Source organism: Mesocricetus auratus, unplaced genomic scaffold, assembly GCF_017639785.1.
Source record: "Mesocricetus auratus isolate SY011 unplaced genomic scaffold, BCM_Maur_2.0 Super-Scaffold_100026, whole genome shotgun sequence".
NCBI classification, from domain to species: domain Eukaryota; kingdom Metazoa; phylum Chordata; class Mammalia; order Rodentia; family Cricetidae; genus Mesocricetus; species Mesocricetus auratus.
In genome coordinates, this window is record NW_024429207.1 from 13,033,268 (window position 1) to 13,057,873 (window position 24,606).

At 36.6% G+C, this 24,606-nt stretch overlaps 1 protein-coding gene across 4 annotated transcripts in view; it reads right to left on the reverse strand.

Moving 5' to 3' along the window:
- Nucleotides 1-575: 575 nt before the first annotated feature.
- The window catches only part of Micu3 (mitochondrial calcium uptake family member 3), an 84,304-nt gene continuing 60,273 nt past the window's right edge, over nucleotides 576-24,606 (reverse strand). For 2 of the 4 annotated variants that reach the window (XM_040731798.1, XM_040731801.1), the window contains 7 exons: nucleotides 18,394-18,489; nucleotides 12,245-12,345; nucleotides 11,573-11,744; nucleotides 8,450-8,558; nucleotides 6,855-7,012; nucleotides 5,224-5,292; nucleotides 576-3,030 (listed from right to left, as the gene is read on the reverse strand). In XM_040731798.1, coding sequence (XP_040587732.1) covers nucleotides 5,224-5,292; nucleotides 6,855-7,012; nucleotides 8,450-8,558; nucleotides 11,573-11,744; nucleotides 12,245-12,345; nucleotides 18,394-18,489 — 705 coding nt within the window. In that variant the 3' untranslated portion in view covers nucleotides 576-3,030. Of the gene's footprint in view, nucleotides 3,031-4,727; nucleotides 5,046-5,223; nucleotides 5,293-6,854; nucleotides 7,013-8,449; nucleotides 8,559-11,572; nucleotides 11,745-12,244; nucleotides 12,346-18,393; nucleotides 18,490-24,606 lie in introns of those variants that run through there. The other 2 variants (XM_040731800.1, XM_040731799.1) reach the window with 2 other exon arrangements.

Genomic DNA, 24,606 nt, shown 5'->3' on the forward strand with positions numbered 1-24,606 from the left:
AAGATAATTATTAACACACTTTTAAAAACGTAATTTCTAGGTGGTCTCTTAACAAGAAAACTCCTATAAAGTAACAACACTGGTAACATGGGCTACTATAGTTTTGGCTTCATTTTTGTTTGTTTGTTTGTTTGTTTTTGGTTTTTACGAGGCAGGGTTTCTCTGTATTGTTTTGAAGGCTGTCGGTCAAGCCCAGCCTTGAACTCACAGAGATCCACCTGCCTCTGCCTCCCGAGTGCTGGGATTAAAGGCATGCACCACCACCACCAGGCAGTTTTGGCTTTATTTTAAGCCATATAAATGATTAGTTCTGTGAAACAAAATAGACACTGCATTAAGTCACATATAAATTTTCTGAAATCTTTCTATGAGACAGGGATCTCTCTGAAACACCTTGGGAAAGGTTCCAAGACTCTGTGGTTTATTTATCTACAGTGGTATTCATGAGTTCAGTGTGATGGCATGTAACAGGGAGGTGGGTTTAAGATCAACGGTAACCCATAAAGATTTCCAAAGTTAGGAAGTGATATTTTCAGAAATTAGTTCACTAATATACACAATAGCAAACTACAGTGTTTCTTGGTTCAAAGGAGGTACATTTATTTTAAGATAACATAACAATTGTAGCTTTACAATTAAGATTTATATTAACAAGCAGACTTTAAGCTAAAACAATTTATTATTGACTATTCTGAGAAGTACTGAGTATCATTTATCATGTAGAATTTTTTTAAGAAGCACAATACTAAAATTTTTGTAGGGTTTAGTATTTGTGAAATTTATATAATTTGTAGAGGGAAATTTTGAAGTTAACATATGTGTATTTAGTGCATTTTTTGCAAAACATTCAAAATATTTCAGCTGCTATTATTTTTACCTCTATTTTACAGACAAAAAAGATTAAGAGTGATACAGATGGAAACATTGTAATTCACTATTCTCTTACCATATTAATTCATCAGAATATCTTATTTATTTTTATTTTTATATTATCTTTCCACCTTACAAACAGACCCACTTATAATAAAGCAATAGAGAATAGTGACTATGCTTACATTATGGGTATTACGCCCTTGGGACAATGACAAGACTTATAAAGGATCTTTAAATAGGTTATTTAATTTTAATCCACATTAACAAGGCTTCCATTTATATGTGATAATATAACTTATAGCCAAAATTAATTTGTATTTTTTCAATTATTTTACATTCCATGTACTACTGAGAACATTCTAGGCCTGAGGCATGATAAATACGCAGCTAAGCATCTCTGTGTATACATGAAATGACTAAAATTTCAAAGCAGGTGAAATTAAATAAGTATATTATACTATATTTGCACATGTATATTTCTATATTGGTACAATAAATAATACCAGACAAAGAATGTGGAAAAGTCTAAAAAACACAAAACAATACAATTAACACTGAAATAACAATAATTTTATAAATAAGCTGATGCAGATCAATTTCACATTCAATAACTTAGAAAAATAAAGCCAGTGTTTCCTATTTTCATAAGCAAAAGCAAAGTAATGGTTGGAGTGTATGCAAATTATACAAAATACGTCTTATGGAAAAAGATACATGAATCTATTTTAGGTATTACATTAATAATATATAATACATGCAATACATAAATATATTAACTTAAAGTCATTGTTTATTTTATAATATCCTTGTATAAACCAATTTTATCAGGTAGTCAAAGTTGTATTAAGTATTCTAAAATTCTTTTTCAATGTGAAAATCTAGGATTTCTTTTTCATCTTTCCTTCTTTCTTTCTTTTTTTAAATTTGCGGTGTTGGGAATTAACTCTGAGCCCTCAAACATGATAGGCAAGCCCTCTGGCACTGAGCTACTGCCCCAGCAGTTTTTACTTTTAGCAGGATTTGTCCAAATTGCCCAAGTTGCCCAAATGCATCAGAGCCCAGGCAGGTCTTGAGTTGCGACCTTTCTGGCCAGTCTCTCAAGTGAAGAAAGTTTTAAGACATTGTTTCAATATAAAGAGTTATACACAAATGGCTCATCACTGCTGGCTGTTTGGATCAATTTTGCATGTGGTCCTTTTGCAAGAAACAAAAATTTATCTTCTACCTATTAAATATACATCAAACTTCTAAATCATTTATATTAGTTTGGATGCTACACACATAGTTTTAACAATATCCAATATGTTACTAATATTATTTCCATATAGTCTGCTTGCAATTAGGAGCAGCACCTCGTGCCCTCCATGGTAATTACTACTACCACTGTCCTGGCTTCTAACATCAGCACTATGTTTTCTTAAAAAAAATCTAAATTGCTTTTTTAAATAAAATACCTGAAATTCTGTTGACTTTGGTACAAAAACAAAATACACAAAAACAGCAAAAACAAACAAAAATTTACACAAATCCAACAATGTATATTACATAAGTACTTTTAAAAGTTGAAAGTACAATGTAAACCATCATATTATTTAGTAAATTTTCACTTGTTTTCTGAAACTACTTCGGTATAATTAAATACAAGGTACATAACAGGAACTTACTAACAAACCTAAGGGCCCTAAGACAAATCGGAAGCAATATTCACTGTCTGAAAACAGGTTCATAGTCCAAACCATAAGAAAATGTGTTTTTGTTTATAAGTTATCTAAATTCTATGATGCATAAATTATTTTGAAATAAAGGACATTTCTAATAAATAAATAAACAATCTAAATACATTCTCAGATAGTCATCGGGACTACCCAAATACTTGTGAAGGGAATGAAAAAGTTCAGAATTCAGTCAAATCACTGTGAAAGCAGTAAGTTTTCTCTTGGTGGTTCTAGGGATCAAATCCCAGGCTAATTAGAAGATTCAATTTTCCTCTGTTTTACATTGATGAACTCAGTTCAAGGAAAAAAATGTCATTTCATAGTATTTCACCTTTCCCTTTCTTTTCTGCATGCTCTGACTTCACACTTGGATCCACGCTCATAAACTTGTTTCATGCTTGTCACATAGATCATAATCCTTCCATCTTTGCTTTAGGAGGATCTAGTTAAAAAAAACCAATGCCAAAGCAATATTTATGTAGCTCAAGGTAATGACATTAAGCAAAATTTTTACAAAATTATGCAAAACAGTAAGGTATCTAATTAAAAACCATTCATATGAAATATAAGAATGACGTATTTAAAAAACACTTTGAAAGTTCATAGCTTTTAAAAAACTATTTATCTGTTTACTGATATTTGTGATGGGACAGTATTTGAATGTGCCATGGTGTATATGTGGAAGTCCATTATCATCCTCCATCATGTCGATTCAAGTCATCAAGGTTTGGGCATTTATCCACTAAGACATCTCACTGGCCCAACTTCATATTTTGTTAAGAAACTTCTTTAGTACTCAGTTTCAGAAAGGCATAGATTTAGGTAATCATTTTGAGTTGTGGTTCAATGCACTAATACATATCATCACGGTTCGTGTGACGCTACTTCAAGTCAGATGGGAACACCATACACAGGAATGTATAAATGCGACAGTACTAATTTTTCAGTGCATTGTTCTTGTTTCATAAGGCAGTACACAATTTCTTACAATAGAGGTATGGAAGACCCAAGTAGTGAAAGCATATATTAAGAGAAAAATAAGCCCGCTTGTCTCTCAATGTCTTGGACCACTATTGCCCAAAGCACATTCCATGTAATACTCGGCCTCCAAGCTACCTCACAAAACACTCATAGAAAGACAAAAACAAATAGTAGCATAGTGAGAGTTGATAATTTTTTTTACATTTCTCCAAGGTGCCAGGCTGATGGTTGATTATGTTGACAGCTTGACAGCACCTGAAATCAATGGCCATGGCAGACAAGCCTCTGAACACAGTTGTGGGGAGCTGTGCATATTGCAGAGTCAGGTGGGGTGATTCCCCACTCTGACTGGATTTTGAGCTTTATAAATGGGGACAGGGCAGTAAGCAGCAGTATGCAGTCACTGCTCTCTGCTTCCCCATGGAGCAAGAGCAGTGACCAGCAGCTTCATGCTCTTGCTGCCTTCCCGACAGGATGGACTGAGTACCATAGACTATGAGCCAGAGTGAACCCTTGCTCCCTTAAGTGGCTTTTGCTGAAATATCTGATCATAGCCACAGGACATATAAAGACACAAAGAAATTTCTGTTTTTCTTCTTAAAGACTGTTACCAGCACCGTGAGGAACCACTTTGGGAAACAAGGGATTCAAACTTGAGGAAAATCGTAAGGAATACATCTAAGAACATATACTCATTCCTAAAGGAGCAGCAAAACCTCCATCTTGGGAACCTAACACGACTGACCAAAATTATAGTTATTATTGATGTATAAAAACAAAAACAATCTTCTTTCTGGAGGTTAACAAGCTTGAGATATTTCTTTGATTCAAACAAAACCAGGACAGACTTCCTGAACTTCTCAGGGCACAGCTGTCTAAAATAGAAGCATGACTTCAAGACCACAGAAACCAAGAGTAGGGATGTGAACCAGTGGGAGAGCAGCTGCCTCGCATGCCCATGGCCCTAGCGTTGATTCTGAGCAATGCAAAAAAGGGTGAGAAACTTACCTATGTGTGAGAATTAAAATAAGAACACAGCTTAGTATAGTGCCACACACCTAGACGCACTCTTTAAAAGTAAAGCTGCCATTCTGTGGCAACAATTTAAAACCATGCTCTTGGAAAAGAGTAACACAAACTCCCTAGACGCTCAAGATCTATTATAAAGCATAGCTTAGATTTATTATATTGTACTTGAACAGATACAGAACTGTACACTTAACATAAAAAATTCCTTCTTTCATTTTCGCTTCTTCAGATAGTGTCTCACATACCCCAGCTTGCCTTGGAACGGGATACGTAGCTGAGGATGACCTTGGATTCTCCTGCTTCTGCCTTCAATGTTGAATGTTGGAAGAGGGTTCGTGTGGTTCTGGAGATGAAACCCAGGGCCTCAGGCATGCCCGGTGACCAACCTAGCTAAGTCCTCACTCCCGAACACACACTTTTTAAACCAGGATGCTCTCATTGTCTCCCCTGTAGGTAATAATTACATTTCTTTCAGCTATTTTCTTCTCTTATGGAACCTGGGACTTAACATGTGCTCTATCATTGTGCCCTAGTCCTAATCCCTTCCCAGCTATTGTTTAGATGCAATAGAAATATGTCTATTTACTTATTATGGGAAAAGTAGACTAACCCTAAGTTAACATACTTATCTGCTATGAAGTTCTTTTTTCAGGCAGGATTTGAAGGTCGGATACTTCTGGACTGTTTTATAACCCTGTGGAATAAAGGATTACAAATGTCCAAATGTATGTGAGGGAGATCTGATATAATTTAATTTCTATGTTGAATCTCTAAGGCAAACTTATGGACACAGAGCAGGATGATGGTTTCCAGCGGCTGGGAGGATTTGCAGACACAGAAAGAAGGGAAGCACAGGTACAAATTCTAGTCACACAGAAGGAAAGCACTCCAAGACCACTTGCACAGAATGGTGACCACAGCTAATAACCATGTGCATGTCAAAACTGCTTAGACTAGATTTAAATGCCTCACACTACAAAGAAGTACGAGATTATATCAATCAGATTAAGATAACCACTCCACAATGTACTCATGTAACAAGTGTGCAAATACTAGTAAGACACTGTGGGAGCAGAAGTACACAAAGCATGATCAACAGAAGTGAGACTCATCGTACTTAGAGGGAAAACCACGCCCAAAGTTTTCGAATGAGCAGTGTCGTTCATACTAAATTAAACCCTGTTATTTTTGAGAAGAAATAAATGGATTCCTAGGTACAGCCTTACAAGTGTCTGAAGCTACATGTGAAATGTTAACAAGCTACCACTAGGTGGCACTTATGTACAACAGCATCTTCTCCCAGACAGTTCAGGCTGAAAGTCATAAAACAAATCTTTGAATTACAAATGTCCAAGATGATAATCTTTCTTTTTTCTATATGTGAATTCTTCTACTTCAAATGTTTATCCCCGACACAGAAAGAAGACTACAAGCTGCTAGTTTTAAAGGGATTTTTTTTCCTCATCTATTTCTGGAATGTCCATTATGTATTTAACTTGTGTAAACATTTACTAAGCCATATTATGGGGCTGAAATTTTAAAAAGTGATATTTAGAAAAGGGAAGATTATCTCCTATTACTTTTTAATATGTCAATGGGAAAATAGTTCAGGAAAAATTATTTTGACTTTATTTTATAGGAATGTATATGCAGTGACTTAAGAGCCTCAGTTTCCTAAAGGAAACATTCAATGTGCAACACGGAACAGTTATGTTTCCTTATTTACAACCAAGTCTGAAAGCCAATGAGAAGATCACATTGAAAACAACAACAACAAATGGCAATACCCTCCCCCCAAAACAGCAAAAAAGACATTCCCTTAATTGAATACAACGATGAATTAAGTGGGCAGTGGTGGCACACTCTTTTAATCCCAGCACTCAGAAGGCAGAGGAAGGTACATCTCTATGAGTTCAGGGTCAGCCTGGTCTACAGAATGAGTTCCAGAACAACCAAGGCTACACAGAGAATCTGTCTTGAGCCCCCCAAGGTCCCCCAAAAACCCAGTCTCCCCCAAAAGCTCCAAACAACCCCGAAAAACGCTGAAAAAAGAATTATAAATCAAATTTATTATATATTTGTATTTTTAAAATTATCTTTTATCACCTTGCATTGTTTTTGAAAGGTGGTAAGGCCTACATCATCTTAGTTTTCTAAACAATCATTTCATGTTTATAACCTTAAAATTTTACATAAATTCTTTTTGAACTTAGTTTTCAAAAGGATTATCAATAGGTTTGAAATCTGCAGACTTACCCGGAATCCTCTATGGAGTCTGTCTTTCATAATTCCAATAAACTCTTTATAACTTAATTGGTCATCTTTGTCAACATCGAAAATCTTGAATATGGTGTTCACCAAATGTGGTGAAAGTTTCAGTCCAGTAGCTACATAGACAGCACGTTTAAATTCATCTAGATAAATGTCATACACAAAAAAGAAAAAGCAGTATCTTTTTTTAGTCTATGATGTTAATTACTACAAAAGATGTAAAAAGTTGTTCTCTAAACATGAGCCATAATGGAAGATAGCACATGATTTTCACGGATGAACCTGAAGAAACTTCTGTGAGGGAGAGGACCACAGAGTATGCTGACAAGGGGCAGTCTTGGTGAGGTAGAACAGGGAGGACAGAGGACCTGGGGCAGTGTTGGATAGACGGTGAGGTCAGGAACCTGTACACTCTCCCAACAGGCATTTGGGAAACTTGAACAGTTTTCCAGCAAAGGAAAAGATATTATTCCAACGTTTGAAAGAGTGACACAATAAAAATTTTCCTATTTTCTAGTTCCAGGAAATAATAAAGCACCTTTCAGATCTGAACTAAATAATCTGATACTAATTTCTTTTTAAAGGATCTATTATTCCAGTAAGATATGCTATATAAAATATATTTATATAATATGTGATTTAAATATACCATATATCATTTGTGGAGACATATATATACATATATATAAATAATTTGTGATAACATACATCATTTGTGGAGACATGCCTCTAATTCAGTGAATAAAATGAGGCTATACAACAGACATAACATGTGAGTGTTGAGTGTTGAAGCTGGGGGTTTGAATCCAGGCCCTCATGATTCAATGCTCCTACCCCTTCTACAGTTTTCACAGAAGTAATTATTATCAATATTTGGTGGCTGTAGTATGGCTTTTCACTAGAATCTGAGATTAAAAACTCAAGACTATACTTTGAGTCTAACCTATTAGATTCTGGCAGAGGCAGATAAAATTGCCTTAAAGACACAATCATGCCCTACACAGCAAGAAGTTTTTATAAGGATATGGTTAGAAGGAAGAGAATCCTAGGAAAAGGATTTGGCATTTTAGTCAACCCATGAGCAAAGAGTGAGAAGATCCTGAAGACACCAGTATTTGAAGTTATATGACAGATGTGTTTCTTTGTAAATTAAAAAAAAGATAATCAATTTTATATCAGTCTCAAAAACTGGTTAATGTAAGTTATTAAGTGGCTATGCTCACGTATTTCTGGTTTCTGATTAGGCAAAGATCAGTGAGAATTTGTCACAGGCTGCCATGTGTTCCCTGATGTTACCAAGTAGCCACAAGGTTTCTTCTTAGACCCTTTACAATAAACATTATTAGTTTTTCCTCATTATGTGAAATTAAAGGTCAAAAATAAGCCCAGTAAGAAATCAGCATATTTCCCTAGACTATGCATACTTTTGAGTTTTAGACTGATTTCCCACAGAAATTATAAAACTAGACTTTCAGGTAAGCTGATGCATGATCAAACATATCTCACTAGCCTCTTTCCATAGTCTCTAGGAACAAGGTAGAGATGTCTTGACTTTAAAATTTTGAAGAATGATTGCTTACCTTGTCCTATGGAACGGCTTGCAAAGTTATACATATTGAGAGCTATTGCAAAGTCTTCTAAGTTGTTCAGAAATTGGAAAAATGACCGGAACTCATCAAACGTGATGCCCTATTTTGGGAAAATAAATGTGAAACAATTAGTATTGACAAATATATTAAATTAATTGTAACACATTTAATAGGGGGAAATATTAGGATCTGAAAAATACTTGCAGATATTTTTCTAACTAAACAGTAGGACTCACTCAGACATATTTCTATTGGGTAGCACTACTATTCTGGTAACAGTAAACTGAAGACACTGTCCTGTCAACATCAAGTTTCAAAAAGTACTTCAATTAAAATAGCTGGAAAAGTTCCAATTATGATAATTCTCTAAACACCTTGTCTTAAACCCATAAAAACATTTGCTTTGCATATTTATCCTTTCACATGATTCAGCATCAGGTCATCAATATGTTTATAATGACAATACAAAAATCAAGATGTTGACTAAGCGTCAACTGTCACTTATTGAACTTGTTCAGTCATTCAAAGACACCAGGGGGAAGTGCAGTGACTGCAGATGGCACCAAAGACTTTGAAGGACTGTGTTTATTCAGAACAACCTGCTTTGGGATGGTTCATAGGCTGTAGTTCTATTATTGGTGTTACTTCAGTTAAATAGGAACATTATTTGAAATAAGAATAAGTATCTCAGGTTTAGATGTAATCAACAAAATTTAAATAATTGAGAAATACGCAGGGAAAAATCAAAAGATCAGAGAGCCAACAGTTCCAGCTTCCCAAATCCTGGCTTTGACGGCAGGGTAAGTGAAGAGGAGCATTGAGAAGGCAGTGCTGGGTGTCCAGGGAACTAATGAGGAAGGTAATTTTCCAGACCTCAACTTTGAAATTCAAGCATGGTGACAGCTTTCTATCATTCCTAGTATCACCATGAAAATTACACCTAAGCCCCCTACTTCTTTTGGTCTTCTGAGTTCTATCAGAATTGACATGTATCCAATTCTCACTTCTCACCACCCACTGTTTTCCTGGTTATTTATGAAATATCAAAGTATTTTCTCAAATAAATTAAGCTTGTTCTGTCCCCAGGCCCTTACCATTTATTGTTCTCCTGTTTAATACTCTTCATCTGATTTTTTAAAGCATTTTTCCTTAAATTAAAAGCAATCTTACTTTACATACTGATCCCAGTTCCCTCTCCCTCTTATCCTCCCATTCCCCCTACCATCGCTCCATCCCACCCCTCATCCACTCTCCAGGGAGGGTGAGGCCACCCATGGGGGGTCATCAAAGGCTGTCACATTATTTGGGGTCAGGGTCTAGGCGTTCCCCCATGTATCTAGGCTGAGAGAGTATCCCTCCATAGGGAATGGGCTCCCAAAGTCCATGCACTAGGGATAAATACTGCTCCACTGTCAGAGGCCCCATAGACTTCCCAGGCCTCCTAACTGACACCCATGTTCAGGGGGCCTGGTTTGCACCTATGCTGGTTCCCCAGCTGTCAGACTGTTTGCACAGCCCATTACATAAGGCTCTGTTCAAAGCTCCTTCTGAAGAACTCTACCAGCCTGTTGTCTTTCTTCAGTATCTATATTCTTGGTTCTTTTCATAGCCTTTATCTTCACCTGAAAGTATCTCTTTGTGCTTACTTATTTTGTTTTTCTAGTAAAATATATTCCTATTGAAGGAGAATTTGCCTATCTTGTCATTTTACCATTTGTGCCTGTAATAAGGCCTCTTATTTAATATCTGTGAATGAAAATGAAATTAGTTTGGAAATGTTAAGTGCCATCCAGGTATCAGCTTTTCCTTCTTTTCTGTTACTGGGGCAAAAAGGATGAGCAGTGGATGGAAGGGAAAGATTGAAGTAGAGGACAGTACAAGAATCACTTGCTTACAGACTTGGGTTTGAGTGGACAAGTATCCAAAGTCCTTACTTTTCCAAAAGAAATATGCCAATGCCTGCAAGGTTGTTCTGTGAGATGATGAAACAATCCAGAACAAGCAATCACCATACGATAATAACTGTAGAGATATGTCTACAAATTAGTCTTGTGGAAAAACTGAATTTAACTTTAGATGTTTTTATTTTCAAATAAGTTTAGATATAAAAATTATTTTTAAAAAACTATGAAAAGTTTCTATAAAGTCATCCTGTAATTTGACCTTCAGAGTTCGTTTTATAGATTAAAAGCCATGTATAACATTATATAGCTTGAATAGCATAATATATAATTTTTATTTCAAGGGAATTATCTACTAGTTAGGAAAATCCAGCATAGTGGGTAAAACAGATAAAAGTTCTTTTATTAAAAGATAATGTAAAGTAATAGCTAAATGCATCAAGCCTTTTTTTTTTTTTGGTCCCCTCATTCCTTAGGGCAGTCTGAGAGTTGTTAAAACTGTCACAGTGTCTACTCTAAACAAACTCAAACTATTTGCAAGTTTTCTTGAACAGTTTAACCTGATCCTTCCATAAACAAACAGAAGGCAATAGATCCCAAACATCCCAGGCTTAAAGGGACACTTGTGACAGCAGTTTCTATTTGGTTGCAATGAAGCATTCAAATGCCACTAGATAATGCAACTGCTCAAAAGGCCTGACACCACATTGGCTACCAAGCAAATACACAAGGGGTTGTCCTGGGTTCTTAACCATTCATGGCATCCAAACTTGTTGAAAAGCCTCACTTCAAATGCAGATAAGATCACTCACTCATCAATGGCACTTTTCAAATGACCTTTTGTTAGAGGTGCTATACAAATGAACAGAGGGTGACAGAAATAATGTCAATATCAGCTGCCTTACATGTTTTGGTACTAGTCAAAACACCTAACTCACCAGAATTCTTTCAGAAAATAATAATAGTTAAAATTTGAAAAACAAAGTCTTAAAGATTTTTTAGTATATCTAGGAATATTGATCTCTATTTTAATTCAAAATTAACAGTCGTTGGAATACAGAGGGAAAGAATGAAATATATCCAAAAATAGTTTTTAATTCACAGAGGAGCTAGATTAATAAAATCATTTAATAAATCTATACAAAATGCCACTTTGTAGATAACATGTTTCAAAATAATGGATGTAGCAAAATAAACATAAGGGGCTAAATACCTTTTCTTCGGGTATACTGTAGCGCACATTTTCCAAAAATACCGTTGTATTTTCCACATTAGTATACCGTAGAAGAATGTGGGCAAAATCTTCTTCACTGATAGTATTCATTCCATTAGAGTAGGAAAGAAATTCTATTTCTAGAACTTCTGTTTGTAGGTTGTCCATAAATCTGTGGCAAAATAATGAAAAATAAACAAGATAAATGACCAAACATTTACTGTCCTAGAAAAGGTTATATGGAAATAATTTAATTATATAATGGCTCAAAGCTTCACTCTCTGAGAGAAATTACTGCTCAGTGGCTGTGCTACCTGAACTCATGTCTTCTCTGTCAGGGCTTGAACCTGCCCGTGTACAAAATGGTTAACAGAACCTTGTCAGGTAGAAACGATACTGGCCATTATTACTGTACTATGGCTTATTGAGATTGAGGGACTGACTAAGGGACTTTCTTCTAAATACACAAGATGCAGTAATCTGTAAATACACATTTTCTCTATCTTTCAGTAACTATGTATTGTAAATACAATCAGAGGCAGCAACGGTAGTGGACACTACACGGTATATTTTCTGTTAAGACCAGAGTAGCACAGTATCACTGTACTAGATGATTTCCCAAGATCACCTGACTTTAGCAGACTAATAGTTTTCAACAGAAATTTAGCTCACCTATAAAAATCTTCAAAGTTGAGCTCAGCTTTTCCTTTCTTTCCAAAAAAGTGTACCAGCAGTGTAGTGTCTGCTACTAAGCTTGTGATGTCATCAGCACGCTTAAAAACATAATATAAAGTTAGCAGTAAAAAGAAAACAAACAAACAAAAAACAAAGCAAAACAGGATGCTCAGTATTTCTCTGAGAAGTCTATCAAAATATAAATCAAGAGGTGCTGGAGAGATAGATCAGAGGGCCCAGATTTGGTTTGCAACACCCACAAAATAGCTCACAATCAACTGCAACTCCAGCTCCAGAGTGTCTAATGCCCTCTTTTCATTCCACAGGCACAGGCACACACATGGTACACACACATACATGAAGGCCAAAAACTTTTACCTAAAGAAATAAAAAAAAGCATCTAAAAAACAAAGAATGTAAAGATACAAACATTAGAATGAAGAACAAGGGATATAATCATGAATGTAACTATAACTAAAGTGGTCAAATTTTAAAAACTGAAATTTGAACAACACTGATCCTTATTCTTGAAAATGTTAAAGTCATAGATATATTTTAAAAGTATCCTATCTGAAATTATTATGAACATAGAGTATCCATACTTTATATTATCTAAAGATAGTTTATTTTGACATCATTTAGTTATGCTGTTTTATTTAATTAGTTTTTTTCTTAACAACCTGAAAAATTCATTCAAAAGAGGGATATTCTCCAAAAATACTGACCACATGGAGATGACAGAGAATGAACCCAAACTTTCACAAAACAGCTTCCTTTAACAACATTATGTAACAACTGATTTTTAAAAATGTTACAATGTGTTTAGAAAGAGGAACTACAGTAGTAACCTGTCACTATACTTTTTTTTTCAAAGAAAAGCATCCTGTAACTTTTTGGGTGGTCAAGAAGTTAATTCCCCAGAATCTCCCCTTCTTTACTCAATTCAATAAACTATGTTTCAGCAAACACATTCGTCACGTGTGTGATTATCTGTGATTATATTCCTCATGTGTGCAATTATCTGTGTGTGATTATATTCCTCATGTGTGCAATTATCTGTGTGTGATTATATTTCTCACGTGTGTGATTATCTGTGTGTGATTATATTCCTCAGTGTGTGATTATCTGTGTGATTATATTCCTCACGTGTGTGATTATCTGTGTGTGATTATATTCCTCACTGTGTGATTATCTGTGTGTGATTATATTCCTCATGTGTGTGATTATCTGTGTGATTATATTCCTCATGTGTGTGATTATCTGTGTGATATTCCTCACGTGTGTCATTATCTGTGTGATTATATTCCTCACGTGTGTGATTATCTGTGTGATTATATTCCTCACGTGTGTGATTATCTGTGTGTGCTTATATTCCTCAGTGTGTGATTATCTGTGTGTGCTTATATTCCTCACGTGTGTGATTATCTGTGTGTGATTATAGTCCTCACGTGTGTGATTATCTGTGTGATTATATTCCTCAGTGTGTGATTATCTGTGTGTGATTATATTCCTCACGTGTGTGATTATCTGTGTGTGATTATTTCCTCACGTGTGTGATTATCTGTGTGATTATATTCCTCAGTGTGTGATTATCTGTGTGTGATTATAGTCCTCACGTGTGTGATTATCTGTGTGTGATTATATTCCTCATGTGTGTGATTATCTGTGTGTGATTATATTCCTCACGTGTGTGATTATCTGTGTGTGATTATCTGTGTGATTATATTCCTCAGTGTGTGATTATCTGTGTGTGATTATGTTCCTCAGTGTGTGATTATGTTCCTCAGTGTGTGATTATCTGTGTGTGATTATCTGTGTGTGATTATTTCCTCACGTGTGTGATTATCTGTGTGTGATTATCTGTGTGTGATTATGTTCCTCAGTGTGTGATTATCTGTGTGTGATTATATTCCTCACATGTGTGATTATCTGTGTGATTATATTCCTCACGTGTGTGATTATCTGTGTGTGATTATGTTCCTCAGTGTGTGATTATCTGTGTGTGATTATATTCCTCACGTGTATGATTACAGTCCTCACGGAGCTGAACTGCTTATGCAACCTCAGTGCCTCATTAGCCTTCCTCTCTTGTGTCCCTTCCTTCTCTACCTTGTCATCAATTCACACTTAATTTATAAATTCAAGTACACAATTCAGGAAATTCAAATGATCACAACTCACAGGAAATGTAAGAAAAATAAGCAGTACTACCATTTTCAATATGAGTAAATCGTTGCGCATGTCCACTGAAGGTGAGTAGCTAAAATAGTACTCATCAGTGTCACGAAGCTGAATGTTTTTCTAAAACAGATGGGTCTCATGGTAGTTACATTTCACTCATCATGTCCAAGATACATTTTGGTATTAATGTGGTTCCTTAAAATGCTCTTCCTTGTCTTTTATAAAGCTAGTTGTTCTAGTTTTCAATATTAGCTGGATCTTCATTTCGTTTCTCTTGGACCAAATATTATTTTCTACTAACGATTAGCACGTGGCGGAATTAGGTGTCTACTTCCCCTCTTACATGATCCTCTTTAACTCTAGCACACTGCTTTCTAAAAAAGTATTCCATTCTACTTCGACTACACTTATCTTTCTTTAAAACTTGAGTTTTTGAGCACATGACTTTAATTCTAGCATTTGGGAGGCTGAGACAGGAGAATCAATAATTCAAGGCCACCTGGTGATATATGAAATGCTATCTCAAAAAACTAAACCCAAACCCAAATCCAACGCAAAATGCCAAAACCTCTTATCTACCCATTCTTTTATAATCAAGTATAGATTTTCCTATGCTTCCTTATACTTTGGAAGAACCCTAATATCCATTTCTCATTTTAATTTACTGAGAAGTCCAAAGTACCCTCAGAGGTCCAAATCCATGAGGAAAGCCCTATTATGCTCCAACCTCTTTGAAGATTGGAAATCAGGTAGCTGAGTATCACATACTATCTTAAAAATGTTTGTTTGAAAGCCGGGCGTTGGTGGCCCACGCCTTTAATCCCAGCACTCGGGAGGCAGAAGAAGGCGGATCTCTGTGAGTTCGAGGCCAGCCTGGACCGACAGCCTCCAAAACAGAGAAACCCTGTCTCGTAAAACCAAAAAAAAAAAATGTTTGTTTGAAAAGCATATTATTAATGTGTCCCATGTGCGGAAGGAATGACTCTGAAAGACATTAATTCACCAATAACAGGGTGGAGGAGGTAGATTGTTCTAATGGGAAAAAGACAGGATTTAAAACCAACAGTTTCACTGATCTGGATCTTTAGCTTAATTTATCTTTAAAAAGGAAATAATCCTGTCTAAACAACTTGAAGGAGAATACTACAATACGAAGATAATAAAGTATACACATGTTCCTGTCGACAGTCATAGGTGCAAATATCACTGGGAAAATCAACTGATGTTACTCATATATACTTATATGATTTTTGAGTAGTCTCACTCAATTTACTTTTCCCTGAAGAGCTTAACTGTAAATAGGGTAGGTACAGATATCTTGGAGAGACACTCAAGTTCAGCTTAGTAGTAGGCACTAGCCTATTAGCATGAAGAACCAATGTACCTGTCCAGAAGCTAGAGAAATAGAGCAGGAGGTAGGTTTTTCCTGCTTTTTAATTGAAAAAAAATCACACAACATATTCTGATCATTTTTTACTTATTTCTGTCAAGTTTAAGAAGTTGAAACATGACTTAGATAACAAAATGGTAATAATCTCCAAAGATGATGGAAAAAAAGATCTTCACTTCCAGTCTTCAGTGTCCATCTCATCAGTTTCAGTCTGCACTTATTCAGGCAATCCAGATCCACAGAGGGATGAGTAACACTGGACATTAGAGAGCACACAGAACAAAACAGAAAGTGCAAATGGGGGCCCCTCCCTTACTGCAACTGAGCACTGGAGGCATTGAAAGCTTTACCAGTCTCCTTGGTATTCTAATAGTTTACTTAACATTGTAAGAATGTGGAAACAAAATAAGACTTTCTCCCTCTGAGTCTTGTGATTATTGTAAAAAAAAATGAATTCAGAAAATTTCATAATGAAGTGAAACAAACCAAACAGACCCTTACAGGCCATTTACCCTTAAGTTCACACTCTAAATCTTTTTTGGTTAAAAGTTGTATTATTTGGGAAGTAGCTCAGAGGGAGTGGGATACAGTTTAGAGGTACTGGCAGTGTGTGTTAGCATGGTTCAGTTCTCAGCACCAATAATAAAAATATCACTAATGTTATTTTAATTTTCAAAATTTATATAAAATACAAACACATCAAACTATAAAAATAAAGTTTTAAGACAGCCTTTTTTTTTTTTTTTGGTTTTACGAGACAGGGATTCTCTGTATTGTTTTGGAGGCTGTCGGTCCAGCCTGGCCTCGAACTCACAGAGATCTGCCTGCCTCTGCCTCCCAAGTGCTGGGATTAAAGGGGTGAGCCACCACAGCCTGGCTTAAGACAGCCTTTTAAAAATTCTATTTATTACAATGTGAAAATAACTTTAATCTACAGCAAAGGGAAATCTTTAAAGACAACATAATGAAGTTTCTGAATAATCTAGGGCATAAATAGAATTTACAGAACAGAAAAAATTAAATTTCATTTATAAAAATCAAAATTTTGAGAATACTTGTACTGATGAACTTATTTCAGTATGATATACCTGTTATACCGTACTCTGAATTTTACTCAGAAATTAATGCTAGCTGTGACATATAAAATTTTTCTTTATATCATTTTACAGTAATTTAAAAAACCTGGTTCTCTATAATTTAAAATATCAATAGTTTAAGCAGCTGTGCAATGAGAAGACGAGAGACTAAGATCTAAGTTACCTATATCTTAAGAGTTGCATATTATATGCAATGAAGAAATACATAAGTATATGTACAAGCTTTTCTTCTGAACCAGTTTGAATTCTGTCATACTAGCAATCCATAGTAACATGAGAAATTCTAGTAAGTTGTGACTTATAGCTAATTCTCATTTTCTATAATGTAAGAGTGTAGTAACAGAGATCTCCAAACGAGGTCCCACCTCAAACTTTAAAGAAAGAAAAGCAAAAGAAGTCATACATGATTGTGATGTATTTCAGCTTGTGTGTGTGTGTGTGTGTGTGTGTGTGCGTGCATGCGTGCACGTGTGTGCACAGGAATCAATGTTAGAAGTCTTTCTTACACTATCCACCTAAGTTTTTGAGACAGGGTCTCTCCATGATCCTGAGCTTTGCCAGTGCAGCTAGATTGCCAGCAAGCAGCAGGGACTTGCCCTCCCGTCTCCTCCTCCTGCAAACTGCTGGCACCAAAGAACAAACAGCGTGCCTCTGTGCCCGCCCTTTCATGGATGCAGGAGGCCTGAATTCGGGTCCTCATGCTTGCATGTCAGCATTCTAACCCTGAATCCTATAGTTAACGTTTAGAAGAGAAATGAGATCAAGCTTAGTATTAAAGATGAAAGCCTGTTGACGGTGGCACTACATGAGTAGGGAAGGCAGGCAGGCTGTCCTGAGTGTAGCACTACAGGGTCCACCAGCGTCAGGTTCAAACCCTAATAAAGCAGAGTCTGATTTGGCTGGGTTCTTATTTAAACATGGATGGCAATCGTAGATGATGTAAAGGTAAACTACTTCTCCATTCCTTGAACGATTGTGCACTTCACACCATTTTACACTTCTGTAAACCGTTCACTGTATTAGTTGAGGAAGTTTAATTGTTCAAATAGAACATAAGAGTTAGCCATCTTTTATAAGTGAAGCTTTTAGCATTTCATGTAACACCATTGTTGTGTTGTAGGATAAATAGTCTAAGAGAATTTACAAATCTGTATTACTATTTCAAGTTTCTAGGTAGTGGTCCTGAATTAAAACTTACTATTATTTCCTTTTAATAAAAGGAAAGTTGTGCCTTATATAATAAACAAATCCAATTAACACAGACAATAATAGGCACCTCCTGTCAGTATAATGAATATATTAAAATATTTTTTCTATACTGTAATTATATATGGCACATAGAACCTATCAATTTACTGAAAGAAGAAATAGAAAAACCATACATTATTTTTGCTTCATCTTGTGAGTCTAAAACAAAATGAAGATTAGATTAACAAAATGACATCTAGTGCAAGGACCACATGGAGGCTTCACTGTACCTCTGCGAGGTCTGAAAAGAGCGCTTGGCTTGTGTTACGTCTCAGGGTATCCCAGTAGCTTCTGGAGACGAGTTCTTCAGTATCTGTTTTAAGTACCTGCACAAGTTTTAAGAACAACATCATAAGTCTAAAGAATTGTCACAGAGAGGGACAACTTACATGATTTGCATATCTTTTATCTAAGAGAAGAGGGCCCATTAACTCACCTTTATTGTCTTGCTGCTGTACACAACAGTATTATGTTACAAGCTAGGAGACCCATGGTACTTCCAGGGATGAAATAGTATAAACATGTTTCTAAGCACAATGTGGCTATGCCAAAAAAATCAAACTCTCCAATCTAATCTGCCTTTTTGTTGAGACATACATTTACTTCTACAAAAGTATGACATATGGAGATTTTTGTAAATTTGTGGTAACCTGTTAAGTGCATATCTAAATTAAAAATTAGTTGTCTTATCATCCATCTTGCTAGACTAACAAAATAAAAATAAATGTATCCATACCTAGTAGATACAAATTTTAATACAAAGCTTGTAAATATGTGATACACACACACACACACACACACACACACACACACACACACCACACACACACACACCTGTTTAAATCAAGTGTAAACCTATTCCAGGATTTGGCAGCTGTGTCTACTATGAAAGATAAGGTATATTTAATGCTCATAAGGGCAGGGCATTCATTTTCATCTCATTATTGGCCGGTGTGATGGAATTTCTAAGGTCAAAAGCTACTAGCCCAACCTGAAACTCTAAACAAAAATAATTAAAATCAGCTTCTGTCTAGACGTTCAATGAATGCTGAAGTAATCAGGCTTATACATCTTTTGGTTACTGAGAGAAAGAAATATCCTATTGCAGGATAATGGAACTTTTCCCTTTTTCTTCTGTCTTACTTTTTAAAAGGCAGGTATCAGTGAGGTATGGTGCATATCCCAGATATTTTATAGAGTCTAGGCAGGGGACTGTTTGATCCTAAAAGTTCAGGGCCTAATTGGATAACACAGTGGGACTCTATTTCAAGCAAATAAAAAACTGTAGCATGCACTAGGAATATTTCAAAGATATTTTTCTAATTTTTGCTACCTTCATAATTAACTAAACTTCACCGTCCACTGCTAACAGTTAACAGACATGCATGCTTGTTTATCAATGTGGCCCCAGGACAAGGATCTGTCATTACTGCTTTTTCTGACTGAGCTGATGACAAACAGTTACAAAGTACACCGGGAAAACTGGCTAAGTACAAAAGTAGCATAGTGCATTTTCCTTTATACAAACTAGAAATAACCTCAATAGATACTAGATTAACAACTAACTCTTATTTTATTGACATATTTTGAACATTTTTGCATTTTATCTGTCACTGGGAACATTAAAACATGATTTTAAAAGGTGTATTAAAGCCTGGCTTGGTGACGTATGCCTTTAATCCCAGCACTTGGGAGGCAGAGGCAGGCGGATCTCTCTGAGTTCGAGGCCAGCCTGGTCTACAGAGCGAGTTCCCGTCCAGGCTCCAAAGCAATACAGAGAAAACCTGTCTCAAACCCCCCCCCCAAAAAAAAGGTGTATTAAATTTACTAAACCAGAAAATATAGCTTATTGGCAGCTATCACAAGAGCTAATGAAAACAACTTAGTGAATCCATGCTAGTAGGTTTTTACATGTAGAGAAAAGAAGCAAATTTATGAACTTAGAATAATAATCTGGCCGGGCAGTGGTGGCGCACGCCTTTAATCCCAGCACTCAGGAGGCAGAGGCAGGCGGATCTCTGTGAGTTCGAGGCTGGACTGATAGCCTCCAAAACAATACAGAGAAACCCTGTCTCGTAAAAACCAAAATAAATAAATAAATAAATAAATAAATAAATAAATAAATGAATAATTAATCTGCATGGCAGGCTACCAGAATTTTTTGCCTCTTTCAGCTTCCCTACAGGTAAAAACACTAGAAAATTTATAATTGTCTGTATAATTTACATTAAAATTAAGATATTTAAAACATAACAGCTATATAGCCTCACAAAAGCTTTTCTCTCATTCTTCACTTAGCTCTAGATTCTAAATCATGCTAGAATATGAGTTTTTAGATTGCTGTAACTGTCTAAATTTCTGTTTTATCTTATACCATCTCTTAAAACACAATGCTTCTAAGGGAAGATTCAGTATTTTCACAGCTATTATTATTGTAAGTCAAAGACAGATGCTAGAGCAGTGGACTGCTGGGCATTCCCACTGATGCCTATCTATGTCTGGTCTCAAGGTAGTATTTAATTTTTAATGAATAACTTTAATGATATAATTAACAGTGAATTTTTGTAACACACAAAACTAGTAGGAAGATTTAATAGCAGAAAAATATAAATAGGGCTTTGCAATAAAATCCTCATCTTCTAGTAGATAAGATGCTTAAACTAGAATTTAAAATGAAGAAATACAGAGCAAATTTAGTATTAGAATCTTTAAATTTGAAGGCAAATGGATGGCACTAGAAGAAACCATCCTGAGTGAGGCAACCCAGTCACAAAAAGACAAAAATGATATATACTCACTCATATATGGATTTTAGACATGGAGCACGGCATTGCCAGCCTACAATCCCACCACCAGAGAGTCTGGGAAGCAGGGAGAACCCTGAGAGAGATATGCATGGTACCTTGGATCAGGGTTATGGGACGAGATCTCTTAATTGGATTGGGAGCTGGGGGGGCAGAGAGATGGGAGAAAGAGAGGGGGAAAAGACGAAGGGAGAGGAGGACATGGGAGAGCTTGAAGGTTGAGCCAGGGTAAGAATAGAGGAGAGAAGGATGAGAGATACCAAAATAGAGGGAGCCAGACAGACTCTAGATATCCCCTATGTGGAAGGATTTGGCAATAGGGTGGGAGGGAGGGGGGGAAGGGGAGTGCGGGAAGAGGGGAGGGAGAGGGAACTGGGATTGACATGTAAAACAAGCTATTTAAAATTAAAATAAAAAAATGATAAAAAAAAGTTAATCAAAAAAAAGTTGGAGGAGAGATCTGGCACTAGTGAGATCTTCACAGATCTACAAGAATGACACCAACTGGCATTAAAGCTACCTTAAATGCCCTCCCATGATAATGAGATATACCACCTTATATGCCATCCTAGAACCCTCATCCAGTGGCTGATGGAAGCAGAGGCAGACACCCACAGCTAAAAACTGAACTGAACTCCTGGAACCCAGCTGTAAAGAGGAGTGATGAGCAAAGGAATCAAGATCAGGCTGGCCAAACCTACAGAGGCAGCTGACCTAAACAAGGGGGAATGCGTGGACCCCAGACAGATGACTAAGAGGCCAGAATGGGACTGATTCAGACACCTGTACCCCTGCCCCAAACCTGGATGTCAGAGAAGAGGCCTTCGCAATCTGTGGGACCTTGGAGAATAGAGCAGTATTTATTCCTGGCATATATATAGACTCTGGGAGCCCATTCCACAGGAAGGGATGTTGTCTCAGTCTGGACACATGGGGGAGGACATAGGCCCTTCTCAGGATGATATGACAGACTCTGAAAATCCCTAATGAAAGCCCTTACCCTCCCTGGGGAGCAGAGGGGGCGTGGAGTGAGATGGGGGATTGGGAGGATTGGGGGGTCAGGAGAGAAGGGGAGGGAGAGGGAACTGAGAGTAACATGTATAAAAAGTTAAATAAAGAATATAAGTGTCAGGTTAAAGAAAGATATTAAATGTACAATTGTAACAGATAGCTCCAATCAATGCTTTTGCATATAAACTGAAGGCAGCATTAAAGACTTCTTGAAGACATCTCACTGTGTGATCTCAGCTTTCAGCCCTTTACCAGTGGAACAAGTGCAGACTTTCATTAAAATAGAGAAAAGAACACATGGACTGTTCAATAGAACTTCAAAAAAGAATACAACAGGCAAAACGATGTTCTACCAAGTCTGACCTTTCTGTCTGTCTGCCTGTCTGTCTGTCTGTCTGTCTGTCTGTCTGTCTGTCTGTCTGTCTCTCTCTCTCTCTCTCTCTCTCTCTCTCTCTCTCTCTCGGTCGCTCATATTTGGTTAAAACTCAGAGACTATATATTAATGGGATTTCTTCTTTTTTTTTTTTTTTTTTTTTTGGTTTTTACGAGACAGGGTTTCTCTGTATTGTTTTGGAGGCTGTCGGTCCAGCCCGGCCTCGAACTCAAAGAGATCCGCCTGCCTCTGCCTCCCGAGAGCTGGGATTAAAGGCGTGCGCCACCACTGCCCGGCATTAATGGGATTTCTTAAACTTTGCTAAGTTGTTTTCTTTTTTTCTGCCAAAGCAGGGTCCTATTCAAGTAATTCTCTAAAATCCCATCACTGATATCTGTGATAGGAGTGCAGAGATGGAGGAAAGAAAGGTCAAAGGCTGTTCAAAAGAAAGACTTAGTGATCTGTCACTGTGATAAGCAGAATGACTCCCCAAAGCTATCCATGACTAAAAATGCAAATACTTTACACACTTAAACCACAACCAAAACCTAATAAAATTATCTTTATATTTTGTGTCAAGCAAGCAGGCAACCAACAAGAAAAAAAAAACCTTAGTAATCATGGAATTGCAATTTAATGTTGTTAAGACTAGTTTTCACCAGGTCTGCCAAACTCGCAGAGAGAAGCTAACAGACATGTAAGACAAAATGAGTGTCCATGAAAGTCTAGAAAGCGGTGGAGGAGAAAGATGGGAACTGCCGTCAGGTGAAGACAATGAGTTCTCAATAATTAAACAATGTCCTGTTTTTGAAGCTCAAAAACACCCACCATAGATAAAAGCAGGGCATAGAGGCTCACTGAAGCAGGACTACAGAATAACAAAGACAAGGAAGACTTCAACAACAGTCTACTATACTCACTGAGATCAGTGCTTTGTTCCACCATCATCAGAGAAGCTTCCTCCTACAGCAGATGGGAACAGATACAGAGATCCACAGCCAGACATTATGTAGAGAGTGAGAAACCCTGGAACACTCTGCCCTAAAGGGGATGCTATCAAAACTAACACACCCTTCTGTTTGTTTGTACTGTCCAATTCTGATGTGTTAGTATTCATTTTATTATATTTCATTATTATTCTTTAGAAGCCTGTATGGTTTCTAATGAGAAAAAGGGCATGGATCTATATGGGAGGGGAGGTATGGAGAAACTAGGAGAAGTAGAGGGAGGAGAACTGTAATCACGATGCATTATATGAGAGCAAAATCTATTTTCAATAAAGGGGGGGAGGAAAGGTGGGCTGGGAGGAGTCCCAGCTTACCTACGAAAGAAAAATAATTACATTCAGAATTGGGCTTTTAATTTCATTTATAGAAGTGAAACAACAGTGTATAAATCTTATCATCACATGCTGAGAAGCATATATTAAGATAGAATAAAAACATTTTCACAGAGAGGTTTGTTTGTTTTTCTCTTTGGTTGTGATGTGTATTGAATCTAGGGCCTTAGACATGCTAAAGTTCAATGGTAGAGTTATCACTGAGCTATATTGCTAAATCATCATTTTCTCTTTTAATTCATGAAGGGACTTGCTCTTGATGATGCATTTTAGAGTATTAGACTAAAAGGTTTAGAAAGAGGTAAGATTAAATTAATTGTGTGGACTAGTGGTACACATGCATATATACATATGCATGATGCATGCACAGGGCAGATGCCAACATTAGTTATCTTCCTGCTTCACCACTCCCTACCTTATTTTTTGAGACAAGATCCTGTACCTAAAGTTCATCAGTTTTGCGAGGCTGGCCCATGAGCTTTAGGGTTCCAACCATTCTTGTCCCACATTCCCTCGTGCTGGGATTACACACATGTCCCACTTAACCGACCTTCATGTGGATTCTGGGAATCAAAACTCAGAAGGGTAGGTACTTTATAAATGGAGCCATCTCCTTAGCTCCAAAACAGAAATTGAGTAAAGAATGGTAAATATGTAGGTAATTCTAAATGAACCCTGACTTCCAGGAGTGGTGGCACACATCTGTAACCCAGCACTTGAGAGGCTGAGGCTGGAGAATCAGGAGTACAAAGGCAGCCCAAGTTTCAATGTGACATTATCACAGATACTGATGGTATGTATTCAAAATATCTAATTTGAGATATCAGAAAAAAGAATAATGCAGATACTATACAAGAATTCAATTATCTGTGCTGAGAAGCATCAGAGATAGTTAACCATCCTAAGGGTCTCTGTT